This window comes from Musa acuminata, chromosome BXJ2-8 (genome assembly GCF_036884655.1).
Source record: "Musa acuminata AAA Group cultivar baxijiao chromosome BXJ2-8, Cavendish_Baxijiao_AAA, whole genome shotgun sequence".
Lineage (NCBI taxonomy): Eukaryota > Viridiplantae > Streptophyta > Magnoliopsida > Zingiberales > Musaceae > Musa > Musa acuminata.
The window spans coordinates 8,662,244-8,684,358 of NC_088345.1; the positions used below are offsets into that span (position 1 = coordinate 8,662,244).

Consider the following 22,115-nt stretch of genomic DNA (forward strand, 5'->3'; position numbering starts at 1 on the left):
ACGACCGGGGCACGCCACGTCCTGCGCAAGCCCGGTTCTTCACGCAACACCCACATTAGTGTCGAACACTATCGAAAGTACGGGCCTGCCCCCTGCAAGCGAGCACATCAGGAAACAATAAGTTTTCCTATAAAAACCCTCGCATTCGACTCGAGGAAGAAGGAAAAAAGATGAGAAAAACCCCCTAAGATTATCCACTGACTTGATCGTCGGAGGGGTCGGGTCGAGCCTCCCGACCCGACCTGTGTGCAGGGACGAAGACGGAGCACCTCCCATCGCGTACCCAAGCGAGGAGTTTCCTTCTAGAGGAAACGACTATCCTGTCGCGATCGGACCATCGCAGTCGGCTACCTCAGTAGTCTCAATGGTCACTCAGCAAGATCCCCAATCATTCGGATCCGAACCCAGCCACATTGGCCCCGAGGCCATGGCTTAAGGTTGTCCCCACAACAGGAGCGAAGACAACATTTCTAATGGCGATAACCATTATATGATAACGATAAATGTCTGTATGAGTTATATCTGTAATGGCGATAACCATTATGTAACTCTTGGCAGCTGATGAAGAGGGTATTACAGGAAAGAGCTGAAGCTCTTCATTTATTGCATATATGAAACACTGCGAACAGAGGGAAGCTTAATGGTGTGTACAGTGGAAAGCTACCGAAATGCCGCTTCTTTATTTCATTCTTTCGTGGAAACCAAATCCAAGAAAGAGACGATCAATTCAGTGGGCAATTGAGTCGGGGTGTGGGGACGGCCACGAGCGGCACCGCCCTCGGTGCCGACAGCCCGAACACGTCCCCCATGTCGAGCTCGGTTGGCTTCATGCCGTCGGGCAGCGCCCAGGTGAAGCAGTGCAGCAGCTGCGCCACCGCGAGTTCCAGCTCGTGCATGCCCAGCTGCATGCCCGGGCAGGACCGCCGGCCGGACCCGAAGGGCAAGAACTCGAAGCAGTTGCCTTTGAAGTCCAGAGCGGCCGCGTCGCCGCCGGGGGCGAATCGTGACGGTCGATATGCGTCGGCGTCCTTCCATGCCGACTCGTCGCGGCCGATGGCCCATACGTTGATCATGACTGGCGACCGAGCAGGAATGGAGTAGCCGGCGACCTCGCAGTGGTCGGCAGTCTGGTGGAGGAGGAGAGGGAACGGGGGATGGAGACGTAGCGTCTGATAGATATTAAACGAAGAAGAAGATAGAAAGATAGAAATTGTAGAAGAAACTATGAAATGTATAAGATATAATTGCCTAATACATTTTGATAGTGAACTCTTGATAGTCATTTATACACACTCAGTAGGGAGGTTATACACATTCAGCATGGAGAATTTTTCTCAACTGCTGAGAGATTTCCTCAACTGCCTTGAGGAAATCTTATCTGCTTCTCAACTGCTCAGAGATTTCCTCAACTGCCTTGAGGAAATCTTATCTGCTTATCATGCCCCCGCAAGATTGAGCTTCCATCAAGGATGCCGATCTTGGATCGATGAGATGAAAATAGTTTACGGGCGAGAGGCTTTGTGAGTGAGTCGGCTAGTTGATCTGCTGTATGTACGTGAGAAACTCGGAGTTGATGTCTGACAACTTGATCTCGCACAAAATGGAAGTCGATGGCTATGTGTTTCATGCGGGAATGGAACACTGGATTGGCACATAAATAAGTAGCTCCCTTTAAGATATCGCAAAATTCGTTTGACCGCAGACCAATGCGTAGTAGATGGTCGATGCATGAATTGCGATAACTTATTGACGGCAAATGAAATATCTGGACGGGTGAGAGCCAAGTACTGTAAGGAGCTAAGGACTTGTTGATACTGAGTCGAATCTGTAGCAGGACTTCCATCACATAATTTAAGTGATTCACTGGTAGAAAGAGGAGTTGTAACCTCTTTCGCATCCTGCATGTTTGCCTTTGATAATAAATCTTGAATATACTTTCTTTGTGATAGGAAGAGACCTGAAGATGTAAATGTTGCTTCCACTCCCAGAAAGTAGCTTAAAGTTCCTAGATCTTTGAGGGAGAATCGATCGGCCAAGTGCTTTAGAAATGCCTGAGTCTTCAAAGGATCATTTCCTGTGACAATAATATAATCCACATATACTAAAAGATATATTATGCTTCCATTGTGCTGGCAAATGAATAACGAGGTATCAGACTTTGAATTGATGAAGCCAATTGAGGTCAAAAATGAGCCAAGCTCGTTATACTAAGCCCGTGGAGCTTGACGAAGTCCATAAATAGCTTTTTGAAGTTTGCAGACATGCCTCGGATATTGAGGATGAACGAAACCAGGAGGTTGTTGCATAAAGACATCTTTAGTAAGTGACCCCTGTAAAAAACATTGTTAACATCCAATTGTCGTATGTGCCAGCCCTTTGAGATAGCCAAACTCAGGATAAGACGGATTGTTGTGGGTTTAACAACGGGACTAAATGTCTCTGTGAAGTCGACACCAGGTCGTTGATGAAACCCTTTGGCGACTAGACGTGCTTTGTATCTGGCAACGGATCCGTCTGGGTTCCGCTTAATTCGAAAGACCCATTTACACCCGATGATATTTTGTGTGTGATGAAAGGGTACTAAGGTCCATGTAGAGTTATGGATGAGAGCATCATATTCGTCGCACATGGCTTTACGCCAGTGAGAAGATTTTTGAGCTTGAGTGATTGTAGTGGGTTCACTGGCCTCAGTGGAGGAATTTGTTATAGCATGTAAGTCAAGGACTTGACGTGGTTTGAAAATACCACTTTTGGAGCGTGTTGTCATTGGATGTCTAGGGGGGTGGAAGTGGTAGATTGTGTTGGTGGTATAGCCGAGGGCGAGTCACTGTCATGGACCGGGCCAACCATCGGCACAACAATGTCACTAGATCTAGGAGAAGGTAAAGCCAGTGGCAATGTTGCCGAGGGTATGACTTCATTAATAGGGGAAACTTGTGAGGAAGGGAGTGGAGGAATAGAGGGAGTGAGAAGCTGTTGAACTGGAGTAATAGTAGTATGTGAATCTTGAGAGTAAGGACTGGATAGTGTCATTGGAGGTTCGTGTGATGAGATCGGAGGGATATTCCAGTGATGTATGTTTATCGGAGTAGTTTGCATGGTAGGATTATTTTGAAAAGGAAAGACAGACTCCTCAAAGATCTAGTGACATTGTTGTGCCGACGGTTTGGAAGTTTGTGGAATAATTTTTCAAATGGTGACTGGTATTGTAAGACTGGAGTGAGCATACGATTAATGAGATAAACTGCAGTTTGAAAAGCTACTGACCAAAAAGATGGTGGCATGGATGCTTGATGTAGAAGGGAGAGACCAGTTTCAACGATATGCCGATGTTTGCGTTCGGCAGAACCAACCAATTGGGGAGTATGTGGGGGTGACTTGAGGTGTTGTATACCACAAGCAGAGAGACAGGATGTGAGGGCTTGATATTCGCCGCCACCATCAGAGTAAACTGTTTTAATGGAAGATTGAAAAAAATTCTCGACCAACTTTCGAAAGTTGGTAAATACTATAGAAACATCAGACTTATGATGGAGAGGATATAACCATGTGTACTTAGTAAAATAGTCTACAAAAATGACATAAAAACGAAACTTGTCAAAAGAAGGAATTGGGGCAGGGCCCCACACGTCGGTATAAATGATTTCAAATGGTTTAGAGCAAGAAATGGAGGTTGTCCCAAAAGGCAGTTTATGACTTTTATTGCAAAGACAAGCATCGTAATGATTAATAGTGCTATTGATTTTCAAGGTAGGAAGAGAATAACGAGAAAGTAATTTTTGCTGAATAAAAGGGGAGGGATGACCAAGACGACGATGCCATACATCAACCGGAGCTGTGATTGAGGAGTAAGCAGTAGGAAGGGTAATTTGTGAAGTGGATGGCCACTCATAAATGTTGTCTTTGTTCTGGCCCTGGACCAAGGATGCCCCCGTGCTCAAATCCTTGACAAGAAAAAAGTTAGGAAAGAATTCAATTGATGTATTATTTTGTTTACAGAATTGAGAAACGGAAATGAGGTTTCTTTTAATGTTAGGTGCACACAGAACATCATCGAGTGTAAAGGTTGTGGTAAGTGAACTAAGCATTGAGGAACCAGAATGAGTAATAGGAATTCTTTTACCGTCACCGATGATGATATCTTCATTTCCGTCATAGTTGTTGTGGATGGACAAGTTTTGAAGATCAGAGGTGATGTGATGAGAGGCGCCCGAATCCACAATCCAATTAGGTTGAGTAGAAGTTGGAGTAGCCATGAAATTCGCCTGAGGCCACTGTGATGGAGTAGGGAGTCTGGGACGAGACCGACAGACTTTCGCAGAGTGTCCAACTTTATCACATAGTTGGCAAACAACTCGTTGGTGGCCTGTGAAGTCAGGACGCGACGACTGAGTATTATGAAAGTTACCACCTTGATATGGATAAGGAGGGTTTGGTCTAGGCCCCATAAGGCTAGGAGGCAGCTTAGCCAAATCGTTGTTGACGTGCTTATTGTACTGGTTGCTCTTCCTCTTGGATTTTTGATTGACCTGAGCTGTAATAGGTGGTCCGGGCAACTTATCATTATGCTTTAAGTACGTCTCATAGTCGATCAACTTATCATAAAGTTCTTCGAATGATAATGGTGAGTCACGTGCCCGAAGTGCTGCTGTCAGTTCTTTGTACTCGCCTCCTAGGCCATTGAGGGTATGGATTAGGACTTCTTCATCGCTGAGAGAATGACCTATCAAAGCTAAATCATCGATGATAACTTTGATATTTTGTAGATAATCAGCAATAGTACTTCCCTCTTGTTTCATTTTCATCAGATTGGAGAGAAGTCCGAGCATGCGAGTACGCGAGCAATTTGCCAAAGTTGTTTGTAATTTGCACCATGCTTCTGCAGCAGTCGTACATGAGGATATCAGCGGGGCAATGGATCCAGCAACGGAAGCTTGAATAGCTTGGAGGATGAGGCGATCTTGACGTAACCATAGTTGGTGGGCTGGATTTGGCACTGGATTGGGTTCGCCTGGGATGTTGATCATTTCAGGTGGACACTGGAGAGAGCCATCAACGTAACCTAGGAGATCATAGCCAAATAAAAGATTAGAAAGTTGTGCTCGCCAAGATGCGTAGTTGCCGCCTTTGGATAATTTGAAGGGAATGAGTGCTGCAGCATTGATGGTGATAAGACTCTGAGCAGTCCCTGCAGAAACAGGGACAAGAATATCGGAAGAGGAAAATGAAGACATCCTAGATATTTTGTGGCGGGTTAAGTGATCTTTATAGAAGATGTAAAGATATAGAAGGAAGGGAGGAGGAGAAAAGCAGATCGATGCGCTGCAGAGGAGGCTGCAGCGCGATAAACTGCAGAGAAGGCTGTATGCAATGCCGAAGAGGGCTGCTGCTTCTTCCAGAGGCACTGGTAGGCTGCAGCGATTCAGAATGCAGGAGAGATTGTTGCAGCGAGGTGAAAGAAATCTCTGCAGCTTGCAGCGATTTCTACAGCGATGCTGGAGAAATCTGCAAGGTTGGAGATAGTTGCAGTAATGCAGTATTGGAGTTTGGTGGCCGGAAGAGCAGCGGAGTTTTCAGCGGAAGACTTCGGTTGGCAAGGGAGCAGTAGCCGGCGGTAGAAACAAAGGCCGTGACTGTGCTTCCTTTAGGAGCGTTGCCCACGGATCTGATATTAGCAGCCACAAGTGCTGCAGTAGGCTGCAGCGAATGGCTACGGCTGAGGGGCGGAGACGTCGCCACGAGAGGGATGGTCGAGAAGAGGGCTTGCTCTAGGCAAACTGCTCTGATACCATGATAGATATTAAACGAAGAAGATAGAAAGATAGAAATTGTAGAAGAAACTATGAAATGTATAAGATATAATTGCCTAATACATTTTGATAGTGAGCTCTTGATAGCCATTTATACACACTCAGTAGGGAAGTTATACACATTCAGCATGGAGGATTTTTCTCAACTGCTGAGAGATTTCCTCAACTGCCTGAAATCTTATTTGCTTCTCAACTGCTGAGAGATTTCCTCAACTACCTTGAGGAAATCTTATCTGCTTATTCCTTTATGGCGCATTTGAGGAAGGAGAGCTTGTCGAGATGGCTCTCGTGGACCTTCCGGTGGAGTCCTAAAACCATGGCTAGTTCTTCTTGCACTCGTTTCAGGTCATCAGGGCTGGTAAGTAGATCGGCCAAGGCCCACTCGATGGCGATGGCCACCGTCTCCGTGCCGCCAAACATCACGTCCTGCGTAATTAGAGATGATACGGTTTACAAGTTAGAAAAATGAGAACTTAATCGTCTTAATTACGCAACGAGATATTAACGAAGCACATGGAAACCATATCATTGTGGAGATAAATATATAGCTTAGCAGGTTACAGTAACAGAGAACGAGGAAATAGTATTACTTTTTAGAGCGTATGTATACATACCATCATTACAGCCCTAATGTTGGCCCTCGACAGCCTGAGCGTTCCCTTGAGATCATCTCCCTCTTCTTGTCGGTGGTGGTGAGAAGACTCCTCGAGGAATGCGAGCATGACGCCCACCATGTCTGCGTTGGCGGCGTCGGTCGCCATGTGCTCATCGATGATCCTGTCGATGAAGAGGTCGAGTGTCGCTCGTGCCACCCTCAGCCTCTTGTTGATGCCCTGCGGATCCATCCAGCTAAGCCATGGGATGAAGTCGCCCACGCTGAAGACTCCCAAGAGTGCGGAGATCTCCCGGACGACGGCGATGTACTCCTCCTGGTTCTCGTCGCTCCGCTTCCCAAACGCCGACCGGAAGACGATGTTCTTGGTGAGAGTGAACGCGAGGTCGCGGACGTTGAAAGCAGAGCCGGCGTGCTTGGCGACGGTGCAGACGGCCGCATCGACCTCCTCAGGGATGGAGAGCCACGACTCCGCGTGCTTCCGGCTGAAGAGCTTCATGACGCAGAGCTCGCGCATCTGGCGCCAGTAGGGGCCGCACTGGGCGAAGGCCAGGTCGGAGCGGTTGTAGGTGAGGTAGACGATGGCGGTGGTGGCCGGGCGGTCGGAGAAGACGCTGTCTTGCACTTGGAGGACTTGTCGGGCGACGTCCGGCGTGGACACCACGAAGTGGTGGACAAAGCCAAGGCGAAGGTGGAGGAGGGCGCCATAGAGTTTGGCGAGCCTGGCGAGGCCGCGGTGGGTGAGTTGGTCCATCAGTAACATGTTACCTATGATGGGTAGTGGAGTTGGCCCCGGCGGTAAGGGAAGCCTCCGCCGCCTTTTTGCGGTAATGTTGACAATTAGTAGGAGTGTCAAAGGTAACATCAAACATAGTAGTATCAAGTGCATGGAGGTGACTTCTTCGACCCATACCATACCGTGCTGAAAGTTGTGTCACCGTTTGAGGGAGTGAGTGCAGATTTATAGAATGATGGTCGATGTGGGCTTTCACCGACATGACATTGGAGGCACCTGATGGAACCCAACGAACGGGTTCCTCAAATCAGGTTAGTGACACGCCCACCTCAACCCTTAGGAAAACGCCGAGGTGATTCAACCAGCTCATAGTTTTTTTTTTTTACTTCGATAAATGTATTGAGATAATGATATCGGAGCAATGACGACATGAATCCAATTCTCAAAGAATGGACAAAAACAATTTAAAAAAAATGAAAAGAAAAAAAAAGGAAGAAAATGATATGGCAATTCTTAAAGCATGGACAAAGACAATAAAAAATAGAAAGAAAAAAAAGAGAGAGAAAGAAAGAAAGAAAATGATATCTGAGCCATCACCACATGAAGCAATTCAGAAAGCAGGGACAAAGACAATAAAAAATGAAAAGAAAACAAAAGAGAAAGAAAGAAAATGATATCTGAGACATCACCACATGAAGCAATTCCGAAAGCATGGACAAAGACAATAAAAAATGAAAAGAAAAATGATATCTGAGCCACCACCACATGAAGCAACTCTGAAAGCATGGACAAAGACAATAAAAAATGAAGAAAGATAATGATAACTAAGCCGCGACACGAAGCAATTCTGAAAGCATGGATAAATAACGGAGCATTATACTATAAAATCACCGGGGATTTATTAGTATACCCTTATACTATTAATGAGCCCGCTGACGCACGCACCTCAATAAATAACGGAGCCTAGTAATTGTTGCAGGCAGCAACAGCTCAGTGGTAGTGAAATGAAATGATATATTTGCCATCGCAAATCTAAAAGGAAAGAATCTTCGACAACATTACCTCTTGGAACTATTCCTTCGTTCTGCCTCTTGCTGCGAGACTTCCTTCGAGGGGAAGAGACTGAGATCCTGGCAAAACCTACGTGTCAATGGATTCAAATGAAGATTAATGAGTTAGACTTTCAAGGTTAAACCATCATCTTGTATGCAATGTAACTAGAATAATACGGGACTGTGACTGTAACTCAAAATACATTTGGAAACGAGTCACACATATATCATGAGAGAGAGAGAGAGAGAGAGAGAGAGAGACGAAAAAGCATGCAAAAAATGTGAAGAACACATAAAGGAAAAACCTGGCTCAGAAACCTACAAATTATCTCTGGTTATATGTCCACTGCACCGACCAAGAGGACCATTGGCACCGGTAGCACTCAATTTAGAGCTCCAATAGCTTGCAAGAATAGCACAATGCAATTAACTCAACGTGGCATATCTTATTTGGCTGCAGCCTGCAGCATATTCCACAGTAGTTATATTAATCAAAGCCAGTAATTTAAGTGGTGGATTACTAAATAACTTTGTTTTCCTGCATAATCTACTTTAACCTTTGACAAAGATATCAGACAGCATTGGCCATTTAAACAAACCGTAAGATGGGGGAAAATGCAAGAAATAAGTTGAAGATACAAACACCATAGACACAAACACGATATTTCGGCTTATGGGAAGCCCAACACTGCAACATGCACACTTCGTGCAAAGCAACACTTCTATAGCATTGAAGCAATTTTACTTGCAAGCACACGCTCCCTCTTCTCAATGTATGCGCAAGGGAACCAACCTGCTTTTCCTTTGCATTCACCTTCAGCCCAGCCATTATCTGACACCTGTAAGTCAAAAATCAGATCAAATGGTAATAAATGAAGGGACATCGCTCGACAGCATTTAAATTTAAACTTCAAAAATATGAAAGAGGGCAGATGCACATGCCGTACTTTCTAACAAGCACCAGACTCTTACCTTTTGTTGTTGAAAAGGAAAAAAAAACTAAAAGAATGATGATAGGAAACATGCTCGAAAGTTACAGGTTTTTGTTTTGTACTACAAATTCTAGAAACAGAAACTGAAAACCCATGGCCATATGACAGGTGACCTTTATGATTCATCCACAGGACTTCAATTTTATATGGACAGAAAGCTAGCATGCATCGACAGTGTCCTGCACGGGCATCTCTAAGAGAGGAATCATATTTTGGGCTCACTCTTACTAGGACTTGGTTTTCCAACTTTCCAATCAATATGGAAGTGAATATGACCATATCACTAGCTATATCAGAATAAACAATGCTGACAAAGTAGAAATATTATATCTACAAGGCATACTGCACCTGATGAGTGATCTATCAATGATAAAAAAAAGTGTCAACAATGTGTATGTAGTTTGGTTTTAAGTTTTTCCATATTTGATCTAGAATTTTTCTTTCAATAAATTCTGACATGGCATCACTCCACGGTGAACAAACAGTGTTACTGTGGTGGACACATTTTGGCATTGAAGTTTTAGGCATACAAATCCATGTGCTTATGAATTATAACATACATCAATCATCTATTTTCCCAACAATATGGGTTCAGCTATAGAACAAAGCTAAGCAAGAGGGATCCATGGGAAAATTTCACAAGATTCCACAATCAACTGTCAACATGATGTTAATATAGGCCTAAATCCAAACCCCTTATCTGGGTCAAGACCAGATGTAAAGACTCTAATCGGATGGATGAGCTACCATATTGGTTATAATTCAAATTCCTGCCTAAAAAATATCTGCAAGTCCTGTTAATTGAAAGATCTACCCAATGGGTTAGAGTATAAGCTCCTGTAGTCAGAAAACAACTCTCCAAATTCTAGCTGCCCTAGCAAAGATTTCATACCAAAGTGTCACGGACTTAACTGGTTTTGCCTAAGTCATGCGATACCCTTGCGTGTCCGTCCGCAAAGGTCAGCCTTCCATGGTCCCTTAGGACCCACAAAAGAAAGAACGAGATAGAGAAAACGCCTCACTCGGGATCCACAAGCAAACATCTCCGAAAACACTTCATAGACAATGCAAATTACAAACAGACTTTACAAGCTCTGAACAGTTGCACAACAAAGGGTAAAACGGTCCATTATAGACCGAAAATCTCTCACACGTGTCCACATGACACAACCTTTATTTACAAGCCTAAAGCGGCCACCAACCTAACTAAAAGGGGACTATTAAGCCTTCGGCCGTCCCTCTACATATTGTGCAGAGCATGAACATACCAAAAGACACGGACATACATAAGCATTGCATCAAACATCCTGTTTAGAAGTTTGTCCGTGACATTCTCCCCCACTTATTCCTTCGACGTCCTCGTTGAAGCCTTTGTCGACACTGCAACTCTTCGCCTTTACTAAGTCTTCAATCTTCTACTCCAGCTGCAATGCGCCTCTTGGCTCCCAACTGATCTCCGCTGCTGTTTTTGAGTAGTCGAACCTTTGATCCGCCATGCTGCTTTAACTCGCCAATGACTCTGACTCTAGTGTGGGGTTGGCTGAGTTGTGTTGATCCCTATTGGTTCTTGCGGATCCTCCAGATGAAGGAAAAGACCATCCTTACTGCGTCAGTCTCTCAATTGCCTTATGCTGCTTGAACTGGGTGGATGCTTGTTGAAGCTTTAACGAGCATCGTCTCGCAAACTTCTGAAGTTTTGGGTCCTTCCTCCACAAAATTTGCTCATTGACTCTTCTTTCACTTAGTTGTCACATCCAAGTAGGTTCGCATCACTTCCGCTTTCGATTGGCATTTCGTTGGGAAATGAAGCGGACAATCTACTCTCAGTAATACTGATCACCGTTAGTGAGGATTTGACAACTATTATCTTCCATTATCTTCGAAGGGTCTTTGAACATATGCAGAGCTCCTCTGTTGGATAGATAAGAGAATTGGGGTACTCGGTTTCGCCCATTCTCTTAAGAGTTGAGAAGGCAAATGTTACTTGACTTCACCCGCCTCCTCGAGGTTGTACTCCATACATCGAGCTGGTTACTAACCTTCGCTTGCTCTTTGCTCACACTTCTGAAACACTTAAAGTATTTGCACTCCTTGCGTTGAGTAAGTTACTATGATTCACCTTCTCAATGCCATCGAACTTCTGGAATGCAGGAAGTTTTCACCCCAACTTAGAGCAATTCTCTCATAGGTTTGGTCGCCTCTGGGATTGTACCGTCTTCTCCATCAACCCTGCCACCTACTCCACTGAGTGGCAAAGGTACAGCACCGCGTATTGTCTGCTTCATTCCCTGGTCATGCACTCTTGCTTGACCCGAAGTCCTCTTTCGGCTATCTTGATGAGAAGCTCGTTGACACCGGTCTTACGAAGTTCCTTGGCCTCTGCCTTTCAGCCTTGTCTCGGTACTTGGAGTTTGCCTCTGCATGCTCCACCTCCTCGGCCCCTTTCACGACCAAGCTCTCTCCCTCCATGAGAGCAAGGGATCGATGACTTTCACGGAAGTCCCGCCTCTACGGTACCATGGCGCTGCCATGCCCATGGCACTACTATCCGTCGCCTCGCATCTGCATCCCTTTTCTTCACAATCAGTAGATATGCCTCTGTGGCACTCCTCCGAGTCCACCTCCATTCTAACTGATGCTTAATTTTGGGTAGCTAAGTCCCTCTGGACTTGTCGTTGCTTTCTCACCCCTTTCTCACCCCTGCTTCAACACCTCTGTGTTCTCCAAGCAGCTCCCTTTGGTCGATGGAAAGACAGACTGCAACTCTGATGCATGGCCTCTGCCATCGCATTATAGGGTTTGCACCGATTCTGTTCTCCGTAGCTTCCTTGGTAGCAACGTTCGCTTACTCGACCTTGTCCTCTGACTTGCCGGGCTCCCTTAAGCGAATATGAGCTCTGGAGCAGTCCAACTCTCCAGCTGCTTCGATCATACCTCTGTATGATCAAGTCCCTCCCATGGGACTCACTGATACTTGCATTCGAACTTTTCCCTTGGTGGAACACAACCCCCATATGCTGATGACCAAGGTTTTCATCCGATGCAAAATTCGATGCACGCACAGAAGACCCGCCTCTGCGGTACCATGACCTTCACTTCTGGAATCCATAGCCCTTCTTGCCGTCGTGTTGATCACCGAAGTGGAGCTTCCAGTAGCTCCTGATCATACCTCCATATGATCTAGTCCCTCGCGGGACTATGTCGTGTGTATCGCATTGCCACGAATTGTTCCACCACGATCCGCTGCACCATGTCGCCTCCTGGTGACATCTCTATTGCATTCTGATCCTTGTGGGATGAACTCAAATTGTGAACCCTCTATGTGTGGCCTATGCCAATACATCGCAGGGTCTCTTCCACCTTCGATTTTGTTCGCTCCTTTGGCAATCGACCTTCATCCACCCACTCTTGGGTCACACCTAGATGAAACACCGCTCTAGGACAATCCGTCGCCTAGTAGCTCCCAAAGTCCCTCGACTTTGCTGTAATTAGTGCACCATTATCTGGATCATGGGCCTCTGCCCCTACCAGCACAATCTTCGCTGCGCACCGCTTCCTTCGTAGCAACTTGGAATGGCAACACTGTGGTATATTCTTCAAGAGTACCCGCCTCTGTGTCCTCTTACCCCGTGCTAAGGCCTTCTGAACCCAACTTCGCCTCCGCAAATTGAGTCGCCTTAGTTCCTCCATCAAATGCTCCTCCGAGATAAGGTGCATGTGCCTAGAAGCTCCCTTCGTCTTTGGCACCATGCAAGATGAGTCCGCTCCGTCAGAATGAATGACCCATAGAACAACATGATCCTGCTCTTGCCTCTGCAAGAGTTCATGTCCTTGACCTCTGTCTAAGGAAAGCACTATGCCTCCGCTCCATGTTCCATCTTCTATGCTGGCTCCCTTCATGCGGCTTGGGTATTTCGCCAAGTTACACCCAAGTTGCTCCACTCCTCGTTTTTGTATTGAGTTGATGGTGGCCCTCGCGCCCACCATTCCACGGGTCAGCCCTCCCTTAAGTCCGATCTCCATATCGACTCCAAGTGTACCTTCATTTGTGTTGCTTTGGGTCACTCCCCCACTTGATCTCGCAATGCATCTACCAATGCATTCTCTCGAGCGAGATCATGCGACGACTCCTCGCCGCTTGCTCAGTCCATTGAGCTTCGTGGAGTTATTGTTTGTTGAGATACTCCTTTTCAACTTGTGAGGTTCGTCCCATATGATTCTCCCTCTGGAGAGCCGGGACTTATCCCTCCTGGATAACTGTCCCGTTGGAGCAACATCTCTCTTCGTTTCGGAGACCACCATCCCCTTGGACTACTCCGATCTGCTGAACAAACTGTGCATTGTTCTGCCTCCTGCAAACACACTTGCTAGATTGCGACTCCACGTTAATACAGCCCCTGCTGCACCACTCAAGGCCTAGCAACATGCTGAACTCGTTGCACACTTCAGCCTCCTACGGACGTATCCTTCACATACCGAAGAGAAAGTTTCAATGCTCCATGGCGCCGAGTTTCGATCGCCTTGGGATGGCCACGAACATTCCATCGTCCGCATACAAGCCCATGCATGAGTACCAAATTCTTCGAGCTAGCAATTCCCCTCACCTCTGTGAGCTTTGCATAACTCTTTCGGTCGTTGAGCAACTCATTCCACCTTGCATAGTCTCATCTTTTACCAAGCGTCTCGCTTGTCTTGAGCACCATCAAGTATAATTGTCAACGTTGAGTCGTAGCTCAAACTCAGTCATCCCAACCTTTGTGCGCTCCGCATTCTTCCGAGCTTGTATGTTCTCGTGGTGCCTCTTGCGCGAAGGGTTGGCCATTCCTCTGAATGCCAATCTCAGATGCCCGCTCCTCCGAGCGACTCCTTTTCCCTACATCTCCATGCTCGTTTTCCCCCAAACGGTCGCGCGAGTACTGACTGCCCTCAACGCAGCCCCGCTAGGTCCCCCATGTTTGCATGCTAAGTGTTTCTATGAGTGCTTGTCCCGCTCTGATACCATCTGTCACGGACTTAGCTGGTTTTACCTAAGTCGTGCGACACCTTTGTGTGTCCATCCGCAAAGGTCAGCCTCCCATGGTCCCTTAGGACCCACAAAAGAGAGAACGGGATAGAGAAAATGCCTCACTCGGGATTCACAAGCAAACATCTCTGAAAACACTTCATAGACAATGCAAATTACAAACAAACTTTACAAGCTCTGAACAGTTGCACAACAAAGGGTAAAATGGTCCATTATAGACCGAAAATCTCTCACACGTGTCCACATGACACAACCTTTATTTACAAGCCTAAAGCGGCCACCAACCTAACTAAAAGAGGACTATTAAGCCTTCGGCCGTCCCTCTACATGCTGTGCAGAGCATGAACATACCAAAAGACACGGACATACATAAGCATTACATCAAACATCATATTTAGAAGTTTGTCCATGACAAAAGGATGACCGATAAGTCCTATTACCCGAAAAAAATGTTCATGTCAAAGGCACAAATAAGCCATAGAACAGAAAAAACTACAAATAATCTAAGCTCAAAAATATAGATTCTCATTTCATATTTAACTACGTTATGACATTTTACACCACCAGTAAAACTTAATTTGAAAATTTTCCATTCATCATTAAAGTTTTTAGTGCCAATTAATTTGCTGATATCAGATGTAATAGCATATGCTCTAACATGATCTGAATGGTTTCATAACTACAGAAAGACGAAGGGATAGAGAGAGAGAGACCCTGACCCTGATTTGAAATTGAGGCAAAACACAAATGTGTCAAACATTTGCAGAAGAATATATGTACCTTACGTACAACGACATAGTCACCAACGGACAAGTTAAGTTCCACATCTGTCTCAGCCTGATATGAATTAATAACCTTGCAGAAAGAAAATATTTATGAGCATATATGTAAGAAGAGCATAGACAGCCAACTTAACTCACTAAAATAAACCAGCTTCATATAAGATGGACACAAACCATTTTAATTACCTCAGCTAAAAAGTACTCCACAGTTTCAATAGCACCATCAACAGCTGAGTTAACAAAAAATCCACTGGCTTCTTCGTATGATGGTGGTGGAGGCATAAAGTTTTCTGAAACTGGATTAGGAGAGGCTTCGATTCTTTGACGTTCTAATAGCATCTGTAAACCACATCCACCAACAAAATTAAGGAAATTAAATACTTCTCTTTGCATTAAGATTTCTTTCAACACAGAAGTAACCATCTGTAAATTGTAAATATATACTGGAAACAATGGTAGCTTTCTCATGCACCTCTGCCTCAAGTTGTTCGAGGATTTGTAGGATCTTCTGATGGTAAGTGCGCTCTGATTCAACCTTCAGAGCCAAAAATGGTAGACATGAACCAAAAGCTAACAATGTGGAAAATTTGTAAACTAAAGGCACAAAAGAATGGTGATACCATAGCAATAAGCCGCTGTAAGGTTAATCTTTGTTGCTGAGCTTCCACAGCAGCCATTGCTGCAACAGCTTCCTTACCTGTTGCTGCCATATTAGATTTTAACTCCTGCAACTTAGCTTCAGCAGCTTCTAACTTTGAAATGTTATCACCAATGCCAGCAGTTTCTCTTACTTTAATATGGCGCTTTGAAACTTCAGTAGCCTGTTAAAATTTCAAATACATCTTCAAAAAAAGGATTATTTATAAATAGAACTTTCTTGTGTAATAAAAAGAACTGTCAAGTTAAAATAACTTAGTAGCTGGAAGTTTGTCTATCTCAGAATAATAAATCACACAAAAAAATGCTGAAAAGTTTAGAGACGTAATCGCATGTTCTATAAAAATTTTAACACCGAAAAAGACCTTCATATGCAGATTCCTAGAGCCTAAAAATACCAACATTTGACTATTCAATGCCTTTCATGTGAACATGCTTAGCTCCCAACAATCCATGTGGAATTACCCTGCCTAGATGGCCACAGTGGTTAAGAAACTGAAAACTAAAAAAAAGTACAAAATGATACCCACAGCTGACATGTGGAAACAGCCCCCTAACATGCTGCATACCTGAGCTTCAGCTTCTTGGCGCATCCTATCATATCTCTGGGCAAGGTGGCGAGCATCCTCCAATGGAGCACCCACTACCATGGCTCTTAATGGCTCTGCAACCTGACATGGAAAGGTCATTTGTTGATACATAATCAATAGACATTGTAAGCATCTAGAAACACACTGATGGTATCAGAATGCATTAAACTCATATTCTCATCATTCATACTCAGAAATGTCAACATAACAAGATCCACGGGACTGATGTATGTGAAAAACTATAGTAAATGATAACCAATTAGCAAATGCAAGTAAAAGAAAAAGGATGACTAAAGAAGGATCTTAACGAATCCAACCCAGCAATGGCTTTAAATAGAACCACCAAATCCCTATTTCAATGTAAATAACCAAAATAAGATTTTTCAATCAGCTTTTAACTACCAAAATTCAGGTTCTTTTTATTTATCACTAGGTTGCATCACAAGGAACAGCCCATCAATATGCAAGGAAATCAGATATTGACTTCTGCATTGACCTAAGGCGAAATTTACTGTAAATAATTTGAAAGGTGTAAGCATTAGCTTTAGACAATTTGACAAATTTTATCTTGATATAACATCAACCAGATACTTCAGTCATTCATTAAGGTACCTATTTGTATCATTCACCAAAGCATCTTAATGGGAAGGTTGTATCTACGTGCTGCTTTCTGCTACAAGCTGAATTAGTTACTGAAAGCAGAAAGCCTATTCAACTGATCTATGCATATGCATCATATCTGAGATAGTTATCTTATCCAGGCTGCTAAGATAGTTCATATTCCAGACTTTCTATTTTCTATTCTTAACCTGACATATTTGAGAAATAATATTCAATTTATGAATTCACAATGATGCATATACAAAGTATTCACTACCATGAATTTCATTATTATATTTGAATCATTGAAACTTTTTTTACTTTCTTTCGGTCATAGCTGGGTGGCTTACTAAGTAAAATATCTGCCTATTCGTCATCTACAGTTTTCCGAAAGCAGGGTGGGGGAGGCATGTACGACAGATAGAGTGAAGAGAAGAGGAGAGAGAGAGAGAGGAATGCATGAAGTACAGTATTCACATAATAAAGAGGGCATCATAGATGATAAGCAAATTCTTATATAAATAAAATAATCATGGAAATAAAAATGGTTAAATTATTAAGGATCTAAAGTACATTGAGAGTCTACTGTGATATGTGAAAGCTTATCCTACTAATATCATATTAAGATAATAATTAGCAACAACTCAAATATGTGTGCAGTATAAGAGAAAATCCTTTCCGACAGAGACTAGCCCCAGACAACAAAAAGAGGGAAGAGTCGCACAAGTAGTTACTATGGCGATTAGTGACAGCAGATAAGATGAATCAGAATAACTGCAGACAACATACATGATACAGGAGCAAATTGATCAATACCTTTACATCAATCACATAACCGAGAGAAAAGGCAGGAAGTATTTAAATTGTATATAGATAACTGTATCAATTCTGTAAGACAATATCTAGTACAAGAAGAACATGAAAATATCAGTTGGTCGGGGAACAAGTAATTTAAAAAACCTGGGTACCAAGAGCTTTCAACAGATTTCCATGCTCATTCTCCATCTGAGAACGAGCCCTCGCATAACTTAAAGCAGCATTCGACAGAGTATTCCCACTGGTGCAGGTGTTCCCAACACCATATTTTCTACTATCTTCAGACAATTTATTGCCTATACAGAATGGGCTATATTAAAAACAAAATAGGTTTGTTTAGACCAAAGACGTAGCATGCCACTATTATATGTGAACTTTGGCTTTTGCATAAAATACAACAATGGACGAGGAAATGGAGAAAAAAAACACAGCAATAAGAAGGGTACCAATTTCAACTTGTTTAGATCCTGTAACAATATATCCTTCCACACCACGCACTATATCCCTTTGAAAATGCTGGATGAAAAATGATCAAGAACCTTTTGCATGTTAAGGAATGAAGGAAGAGAAGGGGCAAAATAACTAAGAGTAATAAAGGATTCACAACCTTAGCAGCCCGAGTTGACATATAAAGATTTTCTATTTTTTGATGCTGCTTATATTCTGCTGCATCTGCAAATAGGCTATCAGGACTTCCATATCCACCGCCTCCAAATTGCTTGAAAACCGCCTGCAGACACAACCACAGGAATTTTGACGTCACTTGTATTCACAGCAGTCATAAAATAGTTTCAGCAAACATCCCTAATCTTTGCAATCAAATAAATGGCTTAGTTCAGTTAACATGGAAAAAGGTGATGTGCGTGCTTAGCTTAGTTTCCTTCAAAATAGGTGAATATCAAAATAGTTTCCACATTTGAAAAATTTTCAGCAATGAGAGATAAAAAAAAGCAGGTTAGAGGATCAAATGACAATCTGTTTCAAAGAAAATAATCACTAATACTCGGGTTGTAGAACACTAAATTTTGATCACCCTGTGAGGGGTAGCATACGTGACACATCGATTGCAGAGGAATTCCAAAGAATAGCCTTTGGAAGTCTTTCAAGGATGAAGCTATATGCCAATCGCAAGAATAGCTTCATGGAAGCAAGAGTGTCAAAAGATCAAAGATCTTTCAACATGATAAATAATTTACTCAAACTGACATCAAAAGGAAAACTATCATGGAACGAGCCACTTGTTCGCTGGCTGACGTTTTCATCCAGAACGGGCACATGCAACCTGCCACAGTATCAACCAAAAGATCGTTCACCAAACAGACAGCACGCCCCTCGCTACCATCAGGCCGACATGTTTTACGATGTCGAGAACCAAGTTACGATTTGGTCACATACCCACCCAGGGTTTCAAGAACCCTAACCAAACCATCCCAACGATCACCGGAATTTTACGCCATTCCATAAGTTCATCATCGCCCTACATACAGCGAATCCTTCGAAACTGGGATGCGATCGACACAAATCGAAGCAAGAACGGCCAACGACCATGGCAGAAGGTACAGATGAAGAAGGGTCCGGTGATCGAGGATTACCTGCTGCTGCCTGGCGACCTGCTCCCTGAGTTTGGAGGCCTGCTTCCTGAGAGCCTCCATCCGCCAGCGGGGCGGCGAGCGCTCTGGCAATGACTCGGAATCCGGCGATCCGACCCAAATCTTCGAGACGGAAGCGGACAAAGAAGACGAGCGACGGGAGCTGTTAGAAAGGAAATATGTTTTTCCTTTCCACCAAACACATTTTCACTGTTCCATCCATAGCAATTATTGGGCCATAAGAGATAGTATATTAATAGTTTTCTTATCTAAGAATTGCGGCTTAGCTGATCACTGAGAACAGATTGACGCGAAGAAGCGAGAAGAAAAAAAGTGACTTGGGGCCGCAATGGCAGATTGAACGGAGAAATGGGTATAGCGTATGGCACAGATTACATTTCTGTCGATTCGTTGGTTTGTTAAGTTGGAAAGCATGAAAAGTATAATTATATTATTATTATATAATTTTTTTAATATTATAATATGATTTTTTTTTTTTCTGAATTGATCGAATCTAAATCTAATCGAGCAGTCAAAATATAATCATAATCAATTTTGATAATTAATATAAATTAAATTAATTAATTTTATAATTAAGGATATAAGTTAGTTAAAAATATTTAATTTATGAAGAATAAAATTATAATTTTTAGGATATAATGAAAATAAATAATTTTCGAAGGGTAAGATTATCAAGGGAATATAAACTAGAATTAAAATGATTTATAAGGGTAAAATAGTAATTTTAATAGTGAAGAGAAGCCGTCGCTACGCAATGTATGCAACCGTCATGGTGTGTGGTCGTCCATCGGATGCGCACTGCTTATGGTCGATATCCTTGGCATGGTTGTTCTCACATGGTTTATCGATGACCCCATCGGTTACCATGTCGTGTCGTCGTGCATGAGTTCTTGATGGGCGGAATACCTCCACGACCATGCGTCGTCGATTGTCATTCGTTGGATCAACAACGTCAAGCTACAGCCTCAAACGCTGATCAATGACCCCATCGATCTCCATGGCTATTCTTGTTCGCCACCTAGTAGTTAGGAACCGGGACCTTCAACGACCAATTGATGTTGGCCATGACCAACAAACACTGTTGCAATAGCATTACTATATTCGTTGGTTAAAGGCAACGCTGCAACCACCGTAACCATCACGAGTAGCAACATTGTTGTAGCCACCTACATCTAAGGCAAACCGATTACTATAAGACTTCTACATATAGGCAGTCGTGCATGTAACCGTCATCAGCTATTGCACTTAGTCATACTTTCGCTACGTACAACAAGACTTGCATACAATTGTTGACCGTGATTGAGCTGACGGCCATCAAAGGTCATTGCTCTGAAAAAGCTATCGACAATAATCCATCAAACATAAGAAATCTTGTATCACCCACAAGGAAGCAATAGGACGAACGGCATAGGAAAGCAATAGGATGAACAACATCGAAAAACATATTGACAACACAAATAGATAGTTTAAGCATTATACAATCAAAATCAAATAATATCTTTTTATAAATAAATGATACTAATAAACAGATCTAAATATAAAATAGATCTAATGATCTAAATATAAAATAGATCTAATGTACTTTTATAATATAAGACATGATTTCAAAAGATGGCTATGATGCTAACCATAAGCATAAAAAGTATAATTATACTACTATTATATGAAAAATTATAATGTCAAAAATTAAAAATAAATAACGATAAATTAAAATTATGATATGTTCCAAACGTATTATCGTTGATCGTTGAATCCAAAAGTTATAACTATACTTATATACAAGAAGAACTAGATTTAATTTTTTTCTCTTACTATCCGGACACTCCATATCAGTCATAAAATAGGGACTAAGAAAGATTGAGAATAAATTTATAATCTTAATATATAACATTTTGTCCATGAGAACTCATACCTTTACAGGCAAGAGTAAAATATCTCTGGATCATTTTCTAAAAATTTAATTATATATATAATATATGTTATAATTAAAATTTAATTATATCTATAAAATACCTTAGAAATAAGATAGAATCATATTAGGTTTCTTAATCAGTAGTTTTTCTTCTCCGTTGACCGCTCTCTCCTCGCCGCAAAAGCAACATAGGGAAGAACTAACAGTGTGTAGCCTGCGGCGCTGATGGCGAGTCGGTGTACTGCCGCGTCCACGGCACCAACGGGCTCGCTGGTAAGCACCACCGCTACGCCCTCTTCCTCCGCCCAACCCCCACCGCTTTGTGATGTGCGCAAGGCCTGTCACCTCCCGCGGCTGATTCCCTCTGCTCCATCGCCTACGCGGTGCTAAAGCAGCTGCTCGTGAGGAAATTTTGCAGGAGAAGAGGGGGTCTCTCTTGTGCCAGGAGGACCGCGCGATCTCGTGCAGGGACGGCGATGTCGCGATCCACAGCGCGACTGCTGTCACCAAGAAGCACTGTAGGTTCCTGCTGACCGTCGTCCGCGTCTCCGCCGTCCCGATCCCGTCGTCGCCGGCGGTGGACAGTTTGCATGGAAGTATCATCAAAGACAGCAGCAGTATGGCCACCATGGGGGCGGCGACGAACAGCATCTCGTAGCAGCTGATCAAGATGCTGCCGGGGTGGCATTCTGCCCGACGCGCTTCCGATTAGGCTTCCTCAGGCCTCGTATTGGATCTCAGGCGGTCAGGAGATTGCCCGCGAGCAGCCGTAACAGGAGGCCGAGGATCTCCGTGAGGTGCCCGAGCATTGTAAGAGCGACAGAGCAATCGCAAAGAATCCACTCACAGATTTCTTCCAAAAGATCAGAATCATGAAGAAAATAACGGACGATGACATGATCCATTCCAGATCGGAGGGGCA

At 43.4% G+C, this 22,115-nt stretch overlaps 1 protein-coding gene and 1 pseudogene across 2 annotated transcripts; both read right to left on the minus strand.

The window, feature by feature from the left end:
- Positions 1 to 586: 586 nt before the first annotated feature.
- Positions 587 to 8,605, minus strand: LOC135619069 (cytochrome P450 84A1-like; annotated as a pseudogene).
- A 107-nt stretch (positions 8,606 to 8,712) lies between these two features.
- Positions 8,713 to 19,502, minus strand: LOC135619068 (SH3 domain-containing protein 2-like). Of its 2 annotated transcripts, XM_065120680.1 has the most exons (10): positions 19,264 to 19,499; positions 18,279 to 18,401; positions 18,118 to 18,187; positions 17,816 to 17,967; positions 16,235 to 16,336; positions 15,629 to 15,829; positions 15,481 to 15,543; positions 15,195 to 15,347; positions 15,007 to 15,081; positions 8,713 to 9,050 (listed from the first exon to the last, which is right to left on the minus strand). In XM_065120680.1, exons 1-10 carry the CDS (start codon positions 19,321 to 19,323, stop codon positions 8,934 to 8,936), a joined length of 1,116 nt encoding a protein of 371 aa, XP_064976752.1. In that variant the 5' UTR covers positions 19,324 to 19,499; the 3' UTR covers positions 8,713 to 8,933. The 2 variants fall into 2 exon arrangements, with proteins under 2 accessions (XP_064976752.1, XP_064976753.1); XM_065120681.1 differs by lacking the exons at positions 17,816 to 17,967; positions 18,118 to 18,187 and having other exon boundaries at positions 19,264 to 19,502.
- Between the last annotated feature and the right edge of the window lie 2,613 nt (positions 19,503 to 22,115).